At 45.3% G+C, this 25000-nt stretch overlaps 3 protein-coding genes across 3 annotated transcripts; 2 read left to right on the top strand and 1 right to left on the bottom strand.

Annotated features, from left to right (window-relative positions):
* Window positions 1-1939: 1939 nt before the first annotated feature.
* Window positions 1940-8984, top strand: LOC121304147 (cation channel sperm-associated protein 2-like). The gene is made up of 13 exons (XM_041235111.1): window positions 1940-1951; window positions 2341-2548; window positions 3572-3745; window positions 3946-4014; window positions 4428-4600; window positions 4972-5133; window positions 5591-5715; window positions 6038-6216; window positions 6475-6574; window positions 7249-7278; window positions 7657-7763; window positions 8175-8345; window positions 8953-8984. The coding sequence occupies exons 1-13, from the start codon at window positions 1940-1942 to the stop codon at window positions 8982-8984; spliced, it is 1542 nt and encodes a 513-aa protein (XP_041091045.1).
* An 800-nt stretch (window positions 8985-9784) lies between these two features.
* LOC121304424 (zinc transporter ZIP1-like) lies at window positions 9785-14245 on the bottom strand. Its single transcript, XM_041235569.1, has 4 exons — window positions 13718-14245; window positions 11979-12109; window positions 11407-11703; window positions 9785-11056 (listed from the first exon to the last, which is right to left on the bottom strand). Exons 1-4 carry the CDS (start codon window positions 13830-13832, stop codon window positions 10703-10705), a joined length of 897 nt encoding a protein of 298 aa, XP_041091503.1. The 5' UTR covers window positions 13833-14245; the 3' UTR covers window positions 9785-10702.
* Window positions 14246-17941: 3696 nt separating this feature from the next.
* Window positions 17942-24985, top strand: LOC121304145 (putative stereocilin-like protein). The gene is made up of 9 exons (XM_041235110.1): window positions 17942-19083; window positions 19957-19981; window positions 20277-20805; window positions 20910-21794; window positions 23480-23542; window positions 23810-23924; window positions 24038-24215; window positions 24505-24691; window positions 24833-24985. The coding sequence occupies exons 1-9, from the start codon at window positions 18075-18077 to the stop codon at window positions 24983-24985; spliced, it is 3144 nt and encodes a 1047-aa protein (XP_041091044.1). The 5' UTR covers window positions 17942-18074.
* Window positions 24986-25000: the final 15 nt, after the last annotated feature.

Genomic DNA, 25000 nt, shown 5'->3' with positions numbered 1-25000 from the left:
ATGTCACTTCATACAGCCTCTACAATGGGACAGTACAGTAGACGGAGGGTTAGTACCCGAGTAACTACGCTCCCACTACAATCGCTCAGTTAATATAGTTTCCTGAATGATACACGAGTCAAAGTGTTATTGTGCCAAACCTGCTTTTTTGGAGAATTTTTTTTCTATATTAAATGAGATGTAACCGATCAACATGAAAACACCATGTTAAACTAGATTGAAAAGCAACGATATATATGAACTGGCGTTTGAAAGGTCTATGCGAGATTACGCAGTCATAACTCAATGAGAGATGTATCAAATGTGTGCTGGTTTAGTTAGATACATCCGCTTAACATTGTCCAGGCACCGCCTTCAAATCGTAGCGGCAAAGTCTTGGGGTGTACCCGGGTTTGTGTAATCGCACATCCGGTACAGAAGTTAGACACTTTCACGTGTAATTGAAATAAATATTACAAGAGGCTTGTAATCAATCTTGAGGTTCACTAACTTCAACATGTATCGCGATATCCCAACCACTGAAAAATATAAAACAGATACAGCCGTTTAAAACAGAAGAATCGAGAATGCTAAAGATATAGATGAATGAGAGTTGATCCTGGTAACCTAAACACTGCGCCTGTTAAAACCTCGGCAGGGGAGTGGAGTTGACAGTGAAAGTTCAGTCGAATCTGTTAATGGTTTCACATTTACAAAATGCAAAACACTCGAGGGCTAGATTTTTCCCAGCATCACAATGGGGTTGGAACTCAATCAAATTTGATGCAAAAAAACAAACCAAAAAAAGTTTGACACGGGTATATAAAGGACATTCTGGCTGTGCTAACCTTGGAATTCTGTCAAAAGGGATGGCAAGAGACAAAAGTTAAAATGATGCACGCAAAAACACGGCATTAAAAGCACTTAGCACCTTTTAATTATTATTTTTAATAACGTAAACCAAGGCGTAAATATGACCACCACTACTGTTTATAATGTATAGGAGTAAAGTGGAAATTTATGCATGTATTATGAAATGAAATAAAACTTACCAAGGTGCAAAAAACTCCACCAAAATCAATTCGTGGTTTCCAATCCTGCTTTCAAAATCATCATCCGTGAACTCCAGGACATCGCTGGCCTTCGCTGCAACAGCCAGAAAGGCGAGAAGAACGATTTGGAACATTGTTCGGTTCTGTAATAAAAGTAGAACAATAACAAATAGAAAGCGCTATGAGATCTGGAGAGAAGTCGGGAGCGCCTGTGCACAGATGCAGATGAGGGCCAGACTGCTGGATTGCAGGGCCCGCAGAACCAGACAATGATTATACGGGAATATTGCGCTGAAGAAGGCTGTTCAACACCGGGCCTTCCTAAAGCAACCAAAGTGTGGCAGCTCACCATTGGACTTTTACCCGCGTCATCGGGGCCGCAAACAGCCAATCGGAGCCATGCACAGAGGCGCCGCACTGTTTAACTACTTCAGAGCCGAGCACACAAACCGCAAGCTCTCGGTTTCTTGCTTGCTGCAAACTACCTGACCAATGAGTAGCTTTGAACTCAAACGATTATAGCAACTGCAGACTGAACAGGGTTATAATACCGAGATATTACCCATACAATTGCGAATGTGATATTTAAAATAAATAAATAAATAAAAAGCATTTATTTAATGCTCCACATCTTGCATTACGTTAAAGGGCAGAGAGCGATAAGTGTACTAGAAAAAAAAAAGCTGACAATTACTCCATGGAAAACTCATGGTAGACACTCGACTGTATTTGCTCTCATTTCCATTCCTTTACGCCATCAATTGAGCGACGTCATTAGTTTTGCCACTATGACGTCATAATTCAGAGGTTGTACGCCAGCCTATGGATTGTGATGCGAAAGAATGTTGTTGGGTTTGCAAAGGAAAGAGATCATCTGATATTACCCTTTCCCTGAAGTAGCCAAGACAATGGATACTGAGGTAACTATTTCATACACTGGTTTTACCTACCATGTTTTAAAAGATTTTACCAGGAAGAACCATTGAAATGAAAGTAACTTTTTGGGGTAATTGACAAAGACGTATTGCAGGAATGAAAACTACTGCAAGCGCCTCTCTTTACTGCTCTGAAAATACAACACTTTGCCAGATATCAACCTTACAGTAACCTGAAAAAAACAACACGTTTATTAAAATAAATAAATAAATAAATATTGGGTCCAGGCAGATAGACTTCCAGGTTACTAACGCTGTAGTTCATTGATGATACTGACAGTACATGTGTCAGGCATTAATCAGCTTATAACCATTTTCAATTGAACTGAATTGAAGAAGTGCATTTAAAAAGGTGTTGCGTTCCCCTTCTTCAGGAGTCTCCGAGCCCTGTCGAGGAGGAGAAGGAGAAGGAAAATGAGAAAGAGGAGAAGATGAAGGGCATATCAAAACCAGCAGTCCAGGACAACGTCCTGCCGAGAGCTGAGATCATCCGCTCCAAACTCATCCACAGCTTCTACCTCCTGGATCACATACAGGAGGAGGTGCGCGGGACCCCCAAATACAGCACCAAGGACGTGCTCGGTACGCCCCTTTCACCCCTCCCTGAGAAAGATCAGGTGTGCGGGACCCCAAATACAGCACCAAGGACATGCTTGGGACAGTATGCCCCCACAAGCACGTGCTCGGGACAGTATGCCCCCCTCACCCTTCCTGAGAAAGAGCACCAGTCCATCTCCAAGGGTGTGGCCAGCTCTGGTTGAGAATACAGTGCCAGGGGAGCGCAGGGGGTAAATGGAAAGGGGATTCTGGGGAGTTTGACCATTTTCTATGACTACATAGCTGACTTTTAAGATAAAAACAGAAAATATAATTAATTATGCAGAAAATAATACATGATTGATGAATTTCTGACAAGCTGTATTCAGACCACTGGTTTATATGGTCTGACTCACTCTATTAAATAAGTAGAGTTTTGGGAAAATTGTTGGAAGTACCTGTTTCTATAAAAAGCATCATCGCTCATCGCTGCCACTGATCTCCCACTGACAGTCTGCAAGAGAGTGGGTGGTCTGACTCTGAGTGGAGCAATGCAGAGATGCAGAGCAAGGAGCAAGTTCATTGTCGTTATTGGTGTTTGCAGGCTGCTCACCTGCTGCGATATGTTATCAGAGAAGGAGGGAATAGAAAGGTCTCTTGTAGTTGAGGTCTCTAACAGTCCTGCCCTGTCCTGCCTGTCTGCATAGTCCTTGAGTGGACTTTAACCTTCCTATAGTAAATTATTAGTGAAATAACTGCCCTCAGTTCAGGTCATGATGAACTTTTGCAAATCTTTTGCTGCTGATATCTGCTGATTCCTGCTGGCATCTGTGATGTCATAGAGCAGATCACAGTGACAGCAGAGCCTCTTTTCTTTGGCTATCCAGGATTGTTTGTGCCAGCCAGTTTCAATGGCCAAGCTGTGTTCACTGAGTCTGTACTTGATCAGGATCTGCCTTTGTTTTGTATTTTTGACCCTGACAAGATATTCTCTTTTTTTAGGGCCAGATAGCATCCTAGTTTATTATGTGATTTCTCTCTCTCTCTCTCTCTCTCTCTCTCTGACAGATCCAGTGGTGCTGAACAGACTGATGCTGGAGGATTCTCATCAGCTCATGCGGTTCGAGATCTGCCCCCTGCGCTGCTCCATCATCACAGACCAGGACCGCAGACGCAACCGGCTGAAGAACCGCTGTGCCTATTACCCCCCGCTCAACATGTGGGCACACTGGGTCCTGGAGAGTATCCTTACCCTGTACACAATAGGGATACCATTGCAATACTGACAGTGTAGCTTCACCTGCCCATACACTACAGAGATACTATTGCAATACTGACAATATAATAGCTTTGTTTAATCTTGCCTACAATGTTGTGTCACTAACCCCGATGTGTAAGTTGCAGAAAAGATAGGTATTTTTCCTGAAAAAATGCACTCTCAGGTCAGATATTTGTAAACACCATTCTCTTCCTGATCATACTCAACACCATCGTGCTGGGCATCCAAGCAGGTAATCGTGGATGAGAGTGTGGGCACTGGGGGGTGGAAGCAGGTAATCGTGGGGGAGAGTGCGGGCACTGGGGGGTGGAAGCAGGTAATCGTGGGGGAGAGTGCGGGCACTGGGGGGTGGAAGCAGGTAATCGAGGGGGAGAGTGCTGGCACTGGGGGGCGGAAGCAGGTAATCGAGGGGGAGAGTGCGGGCACTGGGGGGTGGAAGCAGGTAATCGAGGGGGAGATATAATATTAGATATAATAAAGTTCCATTCAAAATAAAAAAAAAAAAATCAAATCAGGTGATTTCTTTTTGAAAGGTCGTCCCAACCCATATACCGATATTAACTTACTGAACAAAAGCATGTGCTCATAATGTGATTGGACATGCGGAGACCGACGGTGTTAGTGAACTGCCCCCTCCTCTCTCAGAGGTGTTTGACAACATGGACCCCAGCATGGACATGCTGAAGCTGGTCCTGGATGTGCTGGACTGGAGTATCCTGGACATCTTTCTGATGGAGATCCTGCTCAAGTGGATCGACGACTTTGTCAGCTTCTGGAAGAGCACTTGGAACATCTTCGACTTCATTGTGACTGTGTTGGTAAGAAACAGTGCAAATATTTCCCAGCCTCCTTACTCTTCAAATCTCTCCTCCTTTCCAATCCCTGACCTCTCAGCTCTGAGCTGTTCTGTTCCCTGTACTCTTGAACCCAGGGTCTGTCAGGTATTTAAGAAATAGAGATGTTTAATATATATTAAAAAAAAATGTTTCACCAAAGTTTCCTTGTTTTAATATACATTATTTTAGTTTAATAAAAATAGAAAATATAGCAAATCCTAAGGCAATTATAATCTAATAATAAATACATCAATCAAGAGGGAGAGAGAGAGAGAGAGAGAGAGAGAGAGAGAGAGAGAGAGAGAGAGAGAAATCACATAATATTTTATTCTTCCATTCTTTTTGTCTGGCAGTCCATTCTCCCTGAGCTGATGAAAGCCCAGGAAGGGTTAAATTCCTCAAACCTGGATTTTGTGAAGCTTATCCGGATATTCCGCATCCTCCGATCCTTGAAAATGGTCTCCAAATTCCGGCAAGTGAGGATCATTGTGCTGGCCATCTCCAAAGCATTTAAGGTACGCACCCAGATCTTCCAATTGCACAGTGCTGAACTGCCAGCACAGCGTCAGAAAGATTCACTGTGATGGTTCCTAACAGTGTCCTCTACCATGAACTCTTTCAGCACTAAATCATTTTACAGAAACAACGACCCTAAGATGACTGAATAACTAGTTTCAGAGGCCCATACTGAACACGCATTCATAATGCATAGATATGTATTAGTATATTGACTTGATTAGTGGTCTGCAGTATTGTGTGGAGTTGTTGTTCCTGTTAGTAGATCTGCTGAGTGTTAGTTAGTGAGATATTTACAATGGGAATTCAAATTCAACACACAAATGCTCTTTTGCAGATCAATTACAATAATTGCCCACCAGGTGGTGTTGTGTGCTTAGCTAAAGGAATCACATTTCATGTGTGAATCACAAGTGCTTGCTCCCATAAATGGCAGGGAATATCTGTTCCTCCTAGGCTATGAGCTTCATTTTGCTCCTCCTGGTGGTCTTCACCTATATCTTCGCTGTAGCTGGAGTCATATTCTTTCAGAGCTATACTCGCTCTGACCGGCCGGACCTCATCTACAACAAGAACTTCAAGTGAGTGCCTGTCTAGGAGCAGCTCAGAAGACTGCTGGGCTGCAGTGTGGACAGTGGTGGGTTTGAGTAGCTCAGTAGTTAGAGCTCTGGGATCCAGTGTGGAAAGTAGTGGGGTTTGAGTAGCTCATTAGTTAGAGCGCTGGGCTGCAGTGTGGAGGGTGGTGGGTTTGAGTAATTCAGTAGCTAGAGCGCTGGGCTGCAGTGTGGAAAGCATCGGGTTTCACTGGCTCAGTGGTTAGATTGCAGATTTGAGGTGTAGAAGGTAGTGGGCTTCACGTGTGTTTTTCACGTTGCCCCCCTCCCCCACACTCTCTTCTCGCAGGGATATCCCCAGCACCTTCGTCACCCTCTTCATCCTCTTCACCATGGATCACTGGTACGCGCTGCTCCAAGACACCCGAAAGGTGGCAGACTTGGACCAGGCCATCTGTGGGCTCTACATCATCCTCTGGCTCCTCATTGGCTCCTTCATCTTTAGGAACATCTTTGTAGGCATTATGGGTAAGGTCCCCTTGACATAAAGCTGGGAGTTGTGACTCTGTTCTCCAGTACCTGTGACCTTTGAGAAGTGACCCATCGGCCACTCCTGATCACAGGACTCAGAGCTCAGCCAGTCACGTTCTCTTACACATTCCTGAATTGAAAGGGTCACTACACTGCCAGGCATAAACTGACTGTCATTTTAATGAAAGAGAGATCACGTTGCCTTTGTTTGTATTACCCCACCGGTATTCCCATCTTCCTGTTTTCCCCCTCCAGTGAACAACTTCCAGATGATCCGGAACGACCTGTCCAAGGAGGTGAAGCAGATCGAGATCCAGCAGAGAGCCGACCTGTTCAAGGCCGAGATCATCAACAGGTGAGGCATCGTCCTTTAGAAAGTTTACCACTTTTAAATGCCCAGGGAATGCTTTTCCCATGGTTATGCCATTGTCATTTTATTACACTTATCTACTGCATGCTTTTACTATGGGAAACTTTTATAAGGGATTGTCCATTAATCAACCGGGGAGGTCCCGTCCTGCTAATCACTTTTATACCGTTGTAACTCTACTTTAAAAAAGCACAGTCATCATTGTGGTTCATGTGACGTGTGTACACGTTGTCATTCATCGTCATCGGTGTGTGCGCGTTGTCATTCATCGTCATCGGTGTGTGCGCGTTGTCATTCATCGTCATCGGTGTGTGCGCGTTGTCATTCATCGTCATCGGTGTGTGCGCGTTGTCATTCATCGTCATCGGTGTGTGCGCGTTGTCATTCTTCATCATCATCAGTGTGTGCACGTTATAATTCATCATCATCATCAGTGTGTGCGCGTTATCTTTCATCATCATCAGTGTGTGCACGTTATCTTTCATCATCATCAGTGTGTGCACGTTATCTTTCATCATCATCAGTGTGTGCACGTTATCTTTCATCATCATCAGTGTGTGCACGTTATCTTTCATCATCATCAGTGTGTGCACGTTATCTTTCATCATCATCAGTGTGTGCACGTTATCATTCTTCATCATCATCTCTTTGCTTTGTAGGAGGATGAGTCAGATGAAACCCACAGATGGGTATGATTGTTTTGTTTTATATTACCAGCCAGATTAAAGACTAATGTTATTTGCAATAATATAATTTACCTGGTACAAATGGTACATTCTAACACAGCTTAATTTGCTCTCTATACATAATAAATATGTAATTCCATAAAACAAAGCTAGATGTCGCCAGAACCCAGAAATGGAATTACAGCCTCATGGGCAGTTTTATTGGATGTTACTGATTTGTCAGAAAAAAATATACACTATTTATGCCCTGATGTTTGAAAAACATTTTTAGGAAAGTAAAGAAAAATGCAACATGTATTTATATTGTTGATGCCAAATATAGAATTTTAAAGAACTAGCCAACTGCATGGCCACAATGAAGGAGTCCTCTGATTCTTCCAGCCCTGCCCACAAACCTCCACCAGAGGGCAGCAGCCCGGAGCCTGGCTCAGAACAGACCCCCACAGAACTCTCGATCAACACATTGAAACCCACTGCCAGTACCACAGGTGAGGGAGGGGGTGCCACTGTAGGCATGCTTAAGGTCTCATGCAACCGCGTCCAAGATGCATGTTCATTCTAACTAATATTTTGTAACACTGAAATAGTGCCTGTTCACAGTGTATTAAGGTTATGGTTTCACAGAGGAATGTGTTTCTGAATACAGATAAAACCCATGACTGAGAATCCATGACATGACCCCCATTGTGGCCTCAGGGCCTGAAGTAAATCATTTATAAGGCATCACATTTTAAAATCTGATCACAGTCATCACATAATGATACATTGTGAAGTTCTATTCATGGATGAGGATAAGAGATAGTCAGACAATGGTTTAAATGCCCACTAAGCAGCTTTATCCATTCTCTTCTAATAATATCTCAGTGTCTCCCTTTGCCAGTGCTTGATTTGAATGTCACTGTCTCGCACAGACTGGAATACCTATGTGGAGGATAACCTGAGTGTGATGCATGACCAGGAGGAGGATGAGAAGGTGACGTGGCCCCGAGACTCCCTCTTCAGGTACTTTGAGCTGCTGGAGAAACTGCAGTACAACCTGGAGGAGCGCAAGAGGCTGCAGAACGTGGCAGGTAGGGACCACGAGACAGGACTGGAAGGAATAGCCTGCATAACGTGGCAGGTAGGGACCACAAGACAGGACTGGAAGGAATAGGTTGCAGAAAGTGGCAGGTAGGGGCCACGAGACAGGGCTGGAAGGAATAGGTTGCATAACGTGGCAGGTAGGGGCCACGAGACAGGACTGGAAGGAATAGCCTGCATAACGAGGCAGGTAGGGACCACGAGACAGGACTGGAAGGAATAGCCTGCAGGAGGGGAAGTGTACTGTGTAAAATCACCAATGGTGAACTAACAGTAAAATCTAGAATGACTCAAACTGCTAAATAAGGCAAGTGTATTTCGACTGTTCTTGAAACCCAGTGAAGCTTTATAGAACATACCACTACATCAGCACGGCATACAGTAAAAACATTGGGAAACATGCTACACGCATGGAAAAGTGAAATTACTTACATTCATATTTAATTGAATTTCACTGCATTAACAGCAGCCAGATTTGGTGTATGTGACTTCCTCGCTGTGTGATAATCATAGCCAGTTCTCCACTAATAGGTTAGAGAATGACTTCCTTGGTTGACAGTCTGGTGCTCTGCTCTTGTGTGTGTTGTTGTGTTGCAGCTCAGGCTCTGATGAATTTCCACACCTACTAAGAAAGACTTCACTGTGTATCTGCATATCAGCCAGCCTCAAAGAGAATCTCTTCAAACACTGTTAGCACAGCAGCACCAGCATGACACTGCTGTCAATGATCAATGAAATGAATTCACTATCAGTAAAGTTTGCCATTAAAAGAAATAACATGTGTGCTGGGATTACTGAAACAAACAGTAATACTAGAAGATCTTCAGGCCAGACTTCTGTTAATCATTTCACAGCCTGCATGGTTCCAGGACCTAACCGTTTCGTGCACAGTGACCTCATATGGGGATGAACAAAAAAAAAAAACTCTTTAGGGTTATAAGAGGATGTTTGGAAATGCAAATGCAGGAGAGCCTCATATGAGGATGCCACATCCCGCATCTAAAGCAATGGAAAAAAATGTAAAACATTTTCAATGGAAAATGTATTTATTATGTGTCCAAAACTACTTTTTTCAGCTATTTTTAAAAATATTTCAATCATCAAAGGGTCACAATAAAGCCATTTCTTTGTGATTTAGAGACACCTGGATTACATTTACAAGGAACAAGGAAAATTAGTATTTTGTTGTAAATGGATTTATACAATTCAGATGGCGTTTTAAAGTTCTGGAAGAACACAAAACATTACATACATATTTATCTTACAAATAAAAATGAGACATTTGCAGTAATAGATACTAAAAGAAAAAACCTTCGTGCTTAAATTTACATCCATAATATTTTAATAAATTATACAAACACACTATATATATATATATATATATATATATATATATATATATATATATATATATATATAGCATCTCCAGTAGTTCATGCATTACAATTGTATTGCTTCTCTATATTATTTGGATGTAATTAAAGAGTTATATATAGCTAGTGGGTTTGGAAGAGGTCATGTACAACCAGTGGGAGGGGGGGGGGGGGGGGGGGGGGGGGGTACAAGAGCTGCTTTAGAATTTAAGGAAAGCTTGCATGAACCTCTAAACACAGTTACACTGCTGAAGGCACAAGACAAACATATTTTACAAACATACTTGTTACGTTTGCAAATTTACAGTCAAACAAAGGAAGACCTTTTTATTGTAGCACAGTGTACACAGAACACATTGTAACAAAGCCAAATGAACGTATTTCACCTCTGCTGATATTACAGCACAGCAGGCCTGTCTCTCATCACAACTGCACAGGATCTACACCTTTAATGTTTGTGAAGTGATGGAAATGCAGTGGCTTTGAATGTGCAGTTCGGTCTCTAATTCTTATTCAGTGAAGAGTACCTATTTGGAAGGTTCTAGATTTCACCAGAATGGGATCTGGTTTAAAAAAATCCAGGACCTTCACCTAAAAAGGCAGCGTGAATATCTTTCAACAGTATAAAAAAATAAAATGAATGAAAAAAAAGGTCCTGGGCTTTTAAAAGCTTCTCCAGTGACCACTCAAAAAGACATCACAGAGGATTCCAAAGAGCGCTTTTAAATGAGCATTATTCCTGTTCACTGCTTTATAAACTTTCAGAAAAGTTTACTCTAATGAAGTGTACTTTTTGACCCGGTGATCACTGCAGCCTGTGTCCGGTTCTGGCTGCTCACTATTGGGCACCCCAGGGAGACCATGCAAGTGGAGAACCAGCTGGATCAGAACTGAATGGATCACAACCAGATGGATGGGTTGTAAAGCCGCACAGTAGGGTGCTCCTGGGTCCTCCTGGCCCTGCCTGAAGTGTCTCAGCCCATGAAGGCGAGCCCAGCCATGACTGTGAAGCCCAGCAGGATGAAGAGCACCTTGAGCAGGGGCCGCTCGGGGGAGTTGAGCTCGTGAGGCAGGATCTCCAGGAAGGTGATGTAAACAAAGGTGCCGGCCGCCACCCCCTCCAGCACTGCCTGGATCAGAGCCCCCGAGGCCAGCCGAGCCTCCATCACGCTGATCCCCACCGCGATCCCCAGCGGCGACATCATCGCAAACACGCCCACGTAGGCTGCCACCCACAGGGGCGGCACGGCACTCTGCACCAGCTTCACCGCCAGGCTGAACACAATGATGCTCTTGTGCACCAGGATAGCAATGCAGATCTGCAGCACCTGGGCAGGGAGTGAGGAGGAGAGTCAGTAACTTTCAATTCAAAAAGTCATTCAGGAACTGAACCAATACAGCACACAACTTTGGGCCAGTCCATTTGCCAAAATACGGCATATCATTGTCCATATATTATCATTATCATTATTATTAAATGACATCTCAGTTATATTTAAACAGAACCCATATTCTAGTTTTTATTTTAATTTATGTTAAATTTTTATTAAAATGCTTTGTTTTTAACCTTTGTACTGCATCTGACTGCTTTGAAAATATGCTGATCAAGCTTTTCCTTTCCTAGCCCTCAACGTGCTTACTGTATTCTTATATAAAGTGTAGCACCCTGCATTGGTACCTTGGAGTCGGTGGTCTGCAGCCCTATAGCCAAGCCCTCGAACACAGAGTGAAGCGACAGGGACAGGAAGAGGATGAAGGATCGGAAGGATGAGTGTGCGTGGAAGTCCACGTGGATGTGCCGCCCGCTGCTCTCCACGTCTCGATGAGGTTGGAGCCCATGGGCGTGGCCTGACGGTGACAGAAGGGGCGTGCTCTCTCCAGATCTCTGCCCTGAATAATCCAGAACAAGGCGCTCGAGAATCAGGATCAGGAAGAAGCCCGACGCCATGATGAACTCAGCGAGGGGGAAGTTGGTCTGGAAAACAAATCAAACAACAACTAAAAAGATCTGAATTGCGATCTGGAATTGAGGGTCACAGACAGGTCATTCCAGCTTGAGTGGACAACATCCTGGAGAGGCGTTTCCTCCCCTTGTGGTTCATGAGACACAAAAAAAAAATAAAAAAACACATAGGAGGGAGAGAAGGCTTTGAGTGTAGGTACAGCTGGAAAGAGAATAAGTGATGCTCCAGCTATCACTATAGTGTTATTCTAGCTTTTATTACAGACAGACAAAGTTGGAGGACTCACGTCCATGCCCCGAGCCTGCAGCACCTCTGCGATGTCGGACAGGTAGTCTGGGATGATGTCCAGCAGGCAGGCAGACAGGAAGACACCTCCCGCAAAGCAGCTGACGAGACTCTGCACCAGGCGGTGGGTTTCTAGGATCAGAGAGAAAGAGAATTGGTTATTTCACTCACTGTTGTCAAGACATATTCAGCACTTCCTTTTATGTGTGTGTGTGTAAAAAAAAAAAAAAAAAAAAGCCTTCCATTTAGCTGTACTTCCCCAAAACCGCTCTCTTGGTCCTAGAAAGCTGCAGAATACAGCAGCCTTTGGAAAGGCATTGGAATGCTCATAAAAAACAAAGACAACAGCAGTGGAATTCAATTTGAAGAAGTAGTTCTTTCACAATGAAGCTTTAAAATGATTCCTGCTTTTTGTTTTTCTCTCCCAGGTGTTTTCCCTGCATTAGGTTCGGGGGGGGGGGGGTCAATATCCTTTGTATTTCACCCCTCCTTGTGTAAACACAGCTCCTCTTCACAAAGATCTTTGCAGTTACTCTTCTAAGTTCCAAGCCTCGGCATTACTGTAGATCCTGATCGTAGCTCTAGTTCAGGTCTACCACATCATTCGACACCTCAAAAAGGGTACTTAATGTGCTGCTCATTCTATTCACTTGTGCTTTTCTCTGTGTCACGGGACAGTTTAAGCTTGACTTCCTCATGCTTGAGTTCCCCCCAGAACTCTGAGACTTATGATCTACTGCAAGCTGAAATCTTGTCATAATCCTCTAAAATCGATGGCTTACACAACAGCTAGGATCTTCCCGTCACAGAGGTTGTGAGAGAAGTGGTGTTAAATGTACCGGAGCAGATGAATTGCATGGGTGTGGGAGATGGCATTATTTGTGGTTATCTAGGCTGTGAGCTGCTGCCACAGTTATGACCAGCATTGGGTTAATGCCAAGCAAAGTATCTATGAGTAACCTGCTGTAGTCTTACAAGTGCGTGACATCTGTGTTGCTGTTCAGGTGTCTCATCGGTTGTGCAAGGCAGGGTAATCATGCAAAAAGTCCTGGAAAACATCCTAACAAAGAGCCCCAGGAAACTAAACTTCAAGACACAAGAAAATGTGCGCAAAACTGGCCAAAAGTTACGGCACCACTTCAAATTATGCTTCCTATCCATTTTAACTGGAGACTACACATCAAGAGATTGTGGTTTGATGACAAAGAGGTTCACATCCAGATCTTTGGGCTCCAATAAAAAATGATGTTAGATTTTTTTTGGAGTTAAGTTCACTCACATGGTAATGTCACGGAGTCCACTTTACAGAATGCCTCTATTGTTTCAAGTGCAGAGTAGAATAGAGGAACATTTAAAATGACCTCCGGGGGCAGTTGTTCTTAGAAATGCATTTCAGTGACTACAAGAGATCTGAGATACAGAGAAATCTAGGACGGCATTTATCAGCAGGAGTCAGCTAGAGAATTTCTTCTTTTGAATATCTTGCTTGAGTGACTGCACATGATCAATTTCTCCACACAGTTTCATCGGCCCAATGTTTAACAATAAAACCGGCTGTACTTAATTATACAGACTGTAGTGTATGATGCTAGTGTTCCCTGTTTCAATGAAAGCCGCACTCAGAGTTTCACCGTCTGTACTGAAAAAAAAGTCCGCAACTGCCATACACCCAACAGATTTCACTGAAAAAATCGATCTTCCATAACAAACACAATCCAGGTGTGCTAAACGTTCCCTTACCTGTCCCGCTTGAGTCTCTGAACCATTTCATCCGGGCAGGTATGAACCCGCAGAGCAGTGTGAGCAGAAGCAAGCCCACCAGCGCGCCCACCTTCACCTGCAGAAGGTACTCCATCTCGATCTCTCCCCCGGGACTGTGCACGCTGTAAACCGGACGGGTGCACGGCACAGGAGCGTTACAATAGCCGATCGTATTAAAAGAGTTATGCAGAAAGTAATTCAGTAACTGCCTTGGGGGTTATGCTATATTGATTTAAAAAAAAAAAAAAACTATTTTAAAACAAAGAATATTCCATTAACATTTAAAAACGTTATATTTTGTGATTAAAAGAATGACATTTGCTATTATTCAGCAGCAGATAACACGGATCACATTTTGCCAACATATTTTTGTTCGATCTCAAATTTTGTCTCCGAATTTTCGAATTGATAGCTGCTGTTCAAAAAAATCCAGACACAAAGCTGCTTTCAAGGCAATAAACAAACATCTCGCCCCTCACAAATCACCATGTTTCACTTCTTTTACACTCCTTTAAAACCTTAAACGCTGACGCGAAGTGCAGTCCGTTTACATGCCATTCGCTAATTTTTAAAGCGCTCACCTCAATGGCTCGATGTGAACTAAGGGGCGGGGTCATGCCGAGACCAGTCTCCGTTTGAACGCAGACTATTGGTCAGATTCCTATATGGGGAGGGTGCTGATGAATGGGGGTTGTCCTTAGCGGTTCTGCAAACAGCACCTTATTTGCACCCATGTGACCGAATCGAACAGCTGACTGATGACAATGAGTAATAGGGATAGGGAAAGTAATAGGGAGGGTACTGCATTGTAAAGAGTGAATAACGACTTGGTTAAACTCATTGAACAATGTTAAAAGCAAGATCAAGTACAGCCTGATCAAATTAATACACGTATACACTGATAAAGCATTAGCAGGAGTTTAGAGAAGGCTTGGTAAAACAGGGCATGGTAGTGTCAGGCTGCTAACGTTTTCCCAGTACAGCATACAAATATACAGCATACAGGTATAGCATACAAATATACCAGTATAAAACTTAGACAGGGTTACAAGCCTTGCTTGTGAGAAAGACACAAGTAGAGTGTTAGTACTTGTTGTCATTTCAAAACCTTATTCTCAGCCACCTAGCTTCCCCGTTCTCTTGGTGCTGTTTGACTCAACAGGTCTAGCTGCAGAGTGGGTGTTTTCCATTTGAAAACGCTGCAATAAAACAGCAGAAGAGCCATGGGGGTAGAGGGCAGAGATAACAGGAAATGTGTACTGCCTGGTAACCTCACAGTAAATGCTTAACCACCACTTACAGTCCAAAAACAGCATCCGACAAAATTCACAGCACTGCGGCTTGTGGAGTCAGAACGCGAACTTGCTTTTTCTCATCCCTTGCCTGTCACTTGCGTTGCTCGTCTCTCTTTCTGTGAATCATTTGGAAAGACGAAGTATGTGATCTGAACGTCACTCAGATACAGCTGCTGTGGTCCACACACACAGAAGGAATAGAAACTTGTTTAAGATGAATGATATATATCCCGCTCTATTCAAATTGCCAGTATTTCATTGGAATTGTGTCGTTCTTTCCATGTGGACACGTGTGTAATTGCTTGAGTATGCAGTTCAGTGCCTCCAATGCCAGTGGCTATAGAGTCTCGGCTCCAGACAGTCCCCTGTGGGACTTGTGCCTAACTCTGAAACTGCAGGCAGCCTCCCCACACTATGGATTGATCTCTAACACCTCCAGTTTCCAGGCCATTTCATAGTCTGCTACATTTCTGTGCATTTTCCGTGACTTCTTTCCCAGGCGTCTCTGCTCTGGTCTGTGCTTGTATGTGCAACATGGTTACTTTATTACTTTTTTATGCTTTTTACAATGGCATACTTGCACTACGAATGTTAAGAAGGACTTGTACAGTCCCTGCCTGAAGTTTCATTCCCACTTCTAAGTTTCCAGAAGGTTGATGTTATTAAAGAAGGGGACTGTTACAAAGATCCTGGAAGTAAATATCTATTTGCCTTTTTACTCTTTCAAATAAATACATAACTACAGTTTGCATGTGTCTCTTTGCATGCAGTGAGTATGTGATTAAAAGGAACAAATACATGCATTCACAATTCCCTTTTTTTTGTTACTTAACTAAAGAAGCCTCCACGCTGCCCTCTACTGGTAGCTAAGGGCAAGTGAGAAAGACCACGTCTCCATGGCAGCCCGGTAAGTGAGAGAATGAGAGTGCAAGGTTGGTGTGTGTTGTGAGGGACAGGGACAGTAGGCCGAGGAGTTGAGTTTCCCATTTAATATTCCTTCAGTTGACTGCGCCCCGGGCTGCTGAGTGATGGCTCTTCCCTGCGGCATCAATAATAAAGGAGAACTTTATTGTTCACAATCAAGCGACAGTGACACATGATTAAAGAGCTGATAGGGGGGGCAGTGTCCTTTCACCAGCCCCGCTCGGGTTTCAACCTCTCAGACAGCAGACAGACAAATAAAGAGACTGATCTGTGTCCCACTGAAGGGGCCGATTGTCCCTGTCCTTGTGTCAAAGGCATGTGTTTCGCCCTGGCAGGCTGAGAGAAGCAATATTCCCAAGGGCGCTTTCCAAAGGTACACAGGACAAAAGCGCCAAGGAGTGATACCAAAACTGGAATCAACAGGCTCTCTGTGAAGGGCAGATAACATGATAACTCCATAACATGATGGCCCCAGAGCCACTGGATCTGAAACAGCAATAGCAGAAGTCAGTACAGCTGTATTATTACAGTGTTAGTCAGTCAGTCTTCAAGATGAATGAACACTCCCAGACCAAACCACTCCATTAACAATACGCCTTCAATAAGCCCTGGATTTAGCATCCATAAAAAGAGCAACTCTCGAAATGACATTGCTTGTGGCGATTGCAGGCCATCTTGAAGAACCTTACAATCAAAAGTAACTAAAGCAGAATCCCTATGTATGCTTTGTTCAACCTTGTTGCACATTCCATCCCTCTTAATTTGTTAGAGCCAGGTTCTTGCCCTGACTCCTATGCTGTGGAGGGGGTCTGCACTCTGACACAGGAAGCATGACGTGCCATTTAAGCCACTCACTAACAAGACAAGATAACTTGAGATGGCGTGTACTTGCACTGACGGTTCCTATGAATAAATGACAAGACCTGTGAGTCAGTGGTCTGTGCTCAGGGGACCAGGTGGTACATGGATGTACAGAGAGACTGAAACCTGAAGACACAGCCTTTGTGCTTCCTGCTGGAGCTCACCCTGAGCAGAGAGAGAGAGAGAGAGAGAGAGCAGGGCAGAGAAGGGTAGCACACACAAAGACAGGGACCTGGCACCGTCTTGCATCCTGACAGATAAAGCGAAACAAGTTAGAAAACATCTACTTTAAAAAGAATAAAGTCAATTTTATTAACATTCCCAGTGAGGCAGAAATGCAGTGCTGTTTGGAACACAGTGAGTGGAGTCATCTAGCCATGAGTTGTAAGTACTCTTTGCTTATTCAGTTAGATGTCTTGTTTATTCAGCGTACTAGAAGGTACCATTGTACCTGTAGCATGTACGCTAATTAACCAGGCTTAACTCTTTCCACTTTGAACTAACTTCAGTTTTTATAAACACACACTCATTTCAAATTGACAATGCTAACAGTTTCAAGTATTTGCAATTTATTTTATTCACAATATCTGCATTCATACATGCATTCTTTTATTAGGATTTCACCTACAATCACACTTTTAAATGATGTTTATTCTAGCTCTCTATAGATGCTAATAGACTATAGAATGCAATATATGGTGGTAATGCTAACAGTTATATAACGTGTCAATAACTGGAAATGATTTGGTTCACAGCAGGTTGTTGCTTGCTTGCATTTACTGGTATGAAAGTCAATACTTTTTTATGAATCAATGAAAATAAGTTGTGGATTCTCTGCCAGTAACGAGAGGCAGGTGTGTTGCAGGTGGTGACATGTGGCAGTGACTGGAAGAGCCAGCAGGTGGCGCTGTAAGGATAGCTCCCGTGTTCACAAAGGAATGGCTGTCCTGCTCCCGCTGTTGGTGGTCCTGCTGCTCAAAGAGCCTGTTCACAGCTCAGGTGAGGAGGACAGGAAATAGCCCCCACTGATTGTGCGATTGTCTGCCATGCTGGTTGATGATTTCTCTATGGCCGTGGTCCTGTTGTATTTACCACCATATTATTTCCCCTCAGGTGATAGATCAGCAAAGCTAGTGGGAGTGTGGAAGGACGTGGCCTCGCTGTGGAGGAGGGGGGGGGTTTGGGACCCCCGCAGAGAGCAGGAGCCCCTGGCTGGGCCACAGGGCCGACGCATCCAGACCGTGGTCAGCAACATCATGGATGGGCTTCATACTCTGGGCTTGCTCCCTAAGAAAAGCATGAGACTCCTGCCCCCCCTGTCCCCTCCCAGCAGCCCACTGGACCGGAACCGCCTCTCAGGCTTCCTCTACAACATCTCCATGTACCTGCAGGGGAGCGGGGGGGAGCCCGAGGCTGGCACAGGCCCGTTCTCCTCTGACCAGGCTGGGGAGCAGTTCTGGGGGAACATGCTGTACTCCCTGCTCCAGCCAGAGGGGGGCGCGGGGCTGAGCCCTGCTGAAGAGAAGGTGCCCCCCAGGCCCAGCTTCAGGATCCTAGAGCTCTTCCTGTCTCTGAGAGGCAGCCAGCACTGGGATGGGCTGCTGGGCCTGGTCCAGACTGTGATGAGCCTCTTTGAGAGGCAGCAGCTGCACCCCCTGCTGGCCTTCCTCCGGCAGAACTGGGACACCATCAGCGCCTTGCTGGAGACGGCTCTGCAGGCCCTGGTGAGCGGCACCTACGGGCAGGCCAGCGCCGGGCTGCAGGGCTTCCTTTGTGCCCTGAGCGGACGCACGGACTGCGGCTTCAACCTGGACTGGCTGCAGCAGCTCTTCCGCTTCATGGAAGCGCGGAACTGGAAGCCGGTCGTCAGCTTCCTCCCGGGAATCGGCAGGAACGGGGGCCTGAAAGGAGAGGCGCCCCCCTTTGAACGCTTCAAGCCCTTCAGCATGCTCCCGGGGGCCCTCAAGGGGGATCCCTTGGCAAGCAATCAAAGCCAGCCCGATTCCAGGGGGCTGGGCTCCATGCAGACGCTTCTCCTCCAGGCACTTTCACAGTCCAATGAGGCTGAGAGGGCGGGGCCAATGGGGGAGCCTGACCCCGCCCCCCGGTTGGATGGGCTGCAGCGGGGGCTGCTGCGCAGGGTGGGCAGCTCCGTGTACGCCAGTCTGAAGAGGAAGGTTGCCAGGGTGACAATGTCGCTGCTGGGGGATGTCTCGGCCCTTGTGGGGGTTCCGAAGACAGATCGCAATGGGAAGTGCTCAGTAGGCAAGTTTGTATTTTCATTTAGTAGATCACTCTTCAATAGTAAAGTGTAATAATAGGCATAATGTACTGTACGGTGAAGCTCAGACATGTATGGTAAATCATTGGTAAGTAATGTAATGCATGATCATGTGATTAATCAAGCTCAAGGAAGTTTCAGTGTAAAGTGTGGTAACCTGCACAGTTACCATGGTAACCTTTGTTACTGGCATACTTAATGGTCCATGCCCAATTTTTCGGTAAACATCTAATGAGCTCTGGGTGCATCCAGAGTATTTAAACAAGCTGAAACGATGCTGCTCTGAGCTTTGAGCTTTCCTTGAGATTCACAGGGGGGTTTGCAGTAAGATGAGCCCTAACCACTGTGCCACCTGCAGTGGAGGAAGCTGGCACCTGTGTGAAAGGCGGTTGATGAAACCATTAGGAATTGATGGGTTTGCAATTAGTGGCCATTCTGTGTTTATAACATTACCATCACAATAAGCAAGTGGGGAGACACACAATACAGCATGGACCTATATATTGCATTAAAGCTTTTTAGTAATGTATCCACCTATAATATAAATGATGCCTTTTACTCAAATGAACAACATGATACTGCCTCTGTGATCCCTGAACAGAGACTCACTGCTATGCACCCTATTCTGCATGTAGTCCCTTCTCCTTCACTCTCTCAGCAGTCTCAGTAACACAATATCCCAGGCATTGTGCATTCGAGCGATGTGGTTACACCAACCCCAGCTGTAAGCTTACAAAGGGAAGTTACAGAACCCTTTTTCCACTTTTTGACATTTAACCTCACATTGGCTGTTAGCGTCTGTGCAAATCCATAAGCAATTAACTCAAGTTAATTCCTCATTTCTTGTCCCTTTTTAGGTGACTTGAGACAGCTGCTTCTGTGGTAAGTGTTTATTCAGACTAGCTGCTATGCACAGCCAGCGTGACTAAATAGCATAGACTGTTCAACTCTCTAAATAGCAAGTGAAGTATAATTAGTGAATTGCTTGTAGGTTCATGTTGAATGTCTCTCTACAGTTCTAGAAATACTGAAAAATCAATACAAAAAGACATACTGTACCGATACAATAGCACACAGACGTGATTGGCAGATCCACAGACAGCTGATCAGAGTCACTGGACAGACAGACATGTGCTATGCAGACAGTGAAACAGAGTGTCTCTTTTTGTCTGGGCAGGGGGATCAGAAACAACATCACCTGGAATGCCCAGGCTCTCGGCTTCACCTCACAAGGTCTTCCCAGCAGACCCCCCTTCCTGTCCTGCAGCCCAGCCAGGCGGGCGGGAGCGATGAGGAGGGAAGCGAAGAAGGGGGCAGGGAGGAGGGTGTCCCGGCAGCACGGAGGAGCTGTGGGGAGACCCAGGGTCTTGAACCCAGAGGAGGCCTGGCGAGAGGCTGATTTCCCGCTGCCCACAGAGATCCTGGAGGCGGCCTGTAACGATTCGATCCCCGGGCTCACCGGGGTGTCTAACTTCACGGTGTTCCTGTACTGTAACCTCTTCGTTGGGGGTGGCGGTGCCAGGGAACCCGAGACGGGCCAGGCTGGGCTGGACCTGCGAGCCGCCTGCTCCGACGCTGCTTGGTACCTCTCCGCAGCCGAGGACGACTTCCTGTGGGTGCAGGTGTGCAGAGAGTTCTTCGCCAGCGAGTTCAACAACACCGTCTGTGCCAACTCCTCCTTCTGGCAACAGCGCGCCGACAGCCAGGTATCCACACCTGCTTTCACTTCCTTGGCTCAGTAGTGAAGCAGTTTGCACACCCCTTGTACTGCAATGTATGACTCCCACCTGCAATGTGCTTTTCATTCCAGGCAGCTGCAGTAAAGGATTACTACACCTACATTCAGTCAAGCATCGATGAGCTTTGTGTCCAGCTGTCCGGCAGTGTTAGCGAACTCTCGGGGACAGAGGCTAGCGAGGACTGTCTGACCCACCTCGGGGTGGGGGCTTTGAGCGTCCAAAACTTCAGGAGGTGCTTCCTGCCCAACGACTCTGTGCTGATCGGGGCGCTCTGTGCGAACGTGACCTTGCTGGAGGAAGGCAGCTGGGCGGCTAACTTCTGCTCCAAAAGCCGTCAGAATTCCTCTCATGTTAATGTGATCAGGGAGACTTGCGACTACCGGAGCTGGATGCCTGGTTCTTTCGGTAACGCCACGCTGCTGGAGCAGTGCCGGGGCGCAGAGGGGCTGAGGGAGCACATCTGCCGCAACGCAACCTTCTACCACCTCCTGGTGACCTCTCACCCGTGGCTCCTGAGCTACTGTGCTGACCCGGATGCAAACCCAGAGGATGACAGGTGCTTCCTGCACAGGATTTTCAACATGCTCCCCGCTCCCTACGACTTTGACTCCTCTCAGCTGTGCCGTAACGCGGCTCCCTATCTCCTGGATGCGCTGTACCAGCTGAGCCAGTGTGAGGGGGCTGTGGAGGAGCGTCACGGGTGGATCAGCAGTGTGAACTACGTGCTGCGCGTGGTCGACTTCATTGTGGCCTTATCCTCAGGGCTGGAGGAGGGGGAGAGGGAGGTGAGGCAGGTGCTGGGAGAGGCCATCCTGCTCTCCGGTCTCCTTGATAACACCTCCTTCTGGGCCAACTTCCGTCCCAGTGCCTCTCTGAGTGTGCTCCAGACTGTGGGAGTGTTCCTGAAGACGGAGCAGAACCTCACTCTTAAAGAGGACCTGCTCAGCTGCTTTAGTGTGAGTCCCGTCCCCTTTCCCCATGGATATCGTGTATGAATATGATGCTAATCCAATACAGTGCTTTGATGGTTTGATTCTCATTTTTAATGCATGACCCAACAGCAGTCTAGAACAGTGTTCTAGATGGCGAACCACAAGTACATTTTGACCAGATCTCCAAGTCATATACCAATCTATGTTTCTTCTTGCATTCACATTGGAATCGCTGTGATTTTTTCAGACAACACAGTTCTTATGAGAGTGTGGTGCGCGAAGGTACAGTAGGTGTCGCTGCAATAGTAAGCAGCAGATACTCGGTCCGAGCTATTAATTAAAACAAATGAACAGCAGCATTAGCAGCTCAAAGAAATGCAACTCAGAGCGTTGGCTGCTGTGGTGTCAACATAACCTTCTCTGTGGCCAATAAAACAACCGTCATTAGTCTTTTTTTTAAAGTACACAAGAAAGATACAATTTTCATACATTTTGGTACGAGTTCAGAAAACAGCACTGTCAAAAACACTGTCAAGTACTGGTGCTACAAAGCCCATCTTTGTTAAGTAGCTTTTCCAAGCTGATTAAAAAATATTACCGGTAAAACATACAATATAATGCGCTTTTTAAAAACACATACGAGTCAATGCATATTTGTATCACTGTTGGTACTCCTGACTCAGAGAAAGTACACAATATGGGACCCTACTGTCGCCACCACCTACTGGTGGCACAACGGACAGAACCCGGCCACGACAGGCATCTCATCACTCCACCAACCACCAAAATGTGCTGTGGGCAAAACCTAGCAATGAGTATGCTGATTGTATTGGCGATTAAAACTGTTAGATTCAGCGGTGCAAGTCAGGCTTACAACACATGCAGTTAAAATGTTTCCTGTCTTAAGTATCTGCAGATCACACGATGTGTGTGGATGTTCGTTCTCCAAGAAGAACATTATTAATATTAATATCAGTAATATCTAATGCAAATCTTTGCATCTCTGTATCGCTCTTGCTGAGCTCACCTGTATAGCCAATTTATGAACGTACTGAATGTAAAATGACTGTATTTTTTTAAAATGTTATTTGTTTTTAATTCACTTGAAAGAGAAAGCACAGCGATCTTTCAGTTCAGTTTTTTTTCTTCTTGTGCTTCAGTTTTGTTTGCTACAATTTGTTTTGTTTTTGCAATGGTGAAACACAATGTTTCGCTCTTCTAACACAGACACATAAGAATACAATAGTTATGCCATTCTCTGGTTATGGCCGGGAAAGAACTCCTGCAGGAACAAACCCGTGAAGAAGGCAGTCTAGTAAAAATGAGACAGTTTTGATTCCTCAGAAGCTCTTTTAAACCCAGTGAAGAACTCTCGAACCAACATGTGTAAAACTATATCTGTGTAACTCTGTTTGTAAGTCGGTATGGGGATAGGAGTGCTAATGTGCTCCACACCTTGACCTTGTTGTAACCGAGAATTTTGGACCTTCACAAAAATAACCGAGTGCCCCTGCTTTATTTATTCCATCAAAACAGACTCATTTGTGATTTCGTTTCCTTTTTGCATTTCATAGCAGTGTTTGTATTCGTGTGTAGGGGGAAGATGTTTAATTCCTTGTTAGTTCTTGGATATTGCTTGTGTTTGGTCTATTGATTCATTAAGAAGCTTGGCTTTTGATCCTCTTCTCCTCTCCTCCCTTCTCTAACAGCCTGTACTCTGGGACCTGATTCAGAGAGAACACAACTCGTCAGCTCTCAGAGTTCTCTTCCAGGTAAAAGACAAGAACACGTCTGTCTGTCTGAAAGAGGGATCTGTCCTGTTGTCCTGTTCTTTCTGTTCTTTGATTGGAAGAAGAGAGAGACATGAAAGACATTCAGTCAAGTCATTGGAGAATATTTGGTCTTGTAGCAGAATGATTTGGATTCATCCCCATTGTGATTCATGCTTGTGAATCTGGATTCTTTCCCATTGTGTTTTATGGGTGCTGGAGCATCGTGCCTCATAGAGCGGGGTTGTTGAACTCTTTCTGCCCCCTCAGGAGTACCTGCAGATGCCTCAGGACAACTTCCGCACACTGCTGATGTCGGCCGAGAACGAGGCTGTCAAGAGATTTCTCTCCCATATGCATCAAACCTGGGATCAGCTGCAGGTGGGCAATGGATGTCTTGTTTCTCATTAGTTTGCAGCGTTGCAACGCTTGCAATGTGTTCATAGTCCCAGTGTAGCATGGATGTTGGCGTCCTGACCTTTACTGACCTCTGACCTTTAACCCCTCAGGTTTCTCAGCAGGATGAGCAGGCCATGGAAACGATGACCTCGGCCTTCATCCACAAGTTTCCACGTGTCACCCCTGACCTCTTTGTTGACCTCTCACAGTTCATCCCCTTCATGTCCGTCTCTGACATCATGAGCTTCCCAGCCTCGTTATTGGTCAATGACAGCGTGTGAGTAATTGCTATTGGCATGTATTTGGAGTCCTAGCTACAGGCAGAAACCTACTTCTTTAAATTATTATTTATTTATTCAATCAACATCATTGCATTTCCCAGCGAGTTTGAGGGGATAGCTATGACTGTGATAGTTATAATATTGACCAACACTGTCGTCTTTTGTTTTAGTCTTACCACCACTGCCCGTAGCTCTTGTAAATTACTAGGCCATGTTGCATGTGTGTGAGAAATCTCGAGAGCTTCCAGATTGATTTATTCATTTGCCTGTTATGTGGAGGTGCAGTTTGACAGCGATCCGAGATCACAGCCCTGAAATGAAGTCTTCCCAGAAGAGGGCCTTTGTCAAGAGGCTGCTGCAGTCCCACTTGTTCGGGGAGGTCCCTTCTTGGCCACCATACTTCCTGAGCTCTATCCTGCCACTCCTACCACACCTGCCACTCTCCCACTTCCAGCAGCTCACAGCAGAGCAGGTAGGAGAAGAAGAGGGAGACTGAGGGAACAGATCGATACAAGAAGGGGAGACACAGCTAGACATATAGATACTTTCTAATATGTGTGAATACTAAGTTGAAAATGCCCATTTTAGTGAGACGTGGACTGTGTATTCTCAGCTGAGCCCCCTAGTGGAAGTGCTGGGGAACAGCAGCCTGGACTCCACGCGAGGGCACCACCTCATGCGCACAGTTTTCAACAAGAAGAGGAATCTGACTGTAGACGATGTGCAGAGGTACGAGGCAGCCCTCTGTAGGCAGGGTCTGCTGTGATCATTTATTACTGTT

The sequence above is a fragment of the Polyodon spathula genome, chromosome 37 (genome assembly GCF_017654505.1).
Source record: "Polyodon spathula isolate WHYD16114869_AA chromosome 37, ASM1765450v1, whole genome shotgun sequence".
NCBI lineage: Eukaryota > Metazoa > Chordata > Actinopteri > Acipenseriformes > Polyodontidae > Polyodon > Polyodon spathula.
The sequence above is the reverse complement of the archived record's forward strand: the minus strand, read 5'-3'. Positions and strand labels throughout refer to the sequence as shown.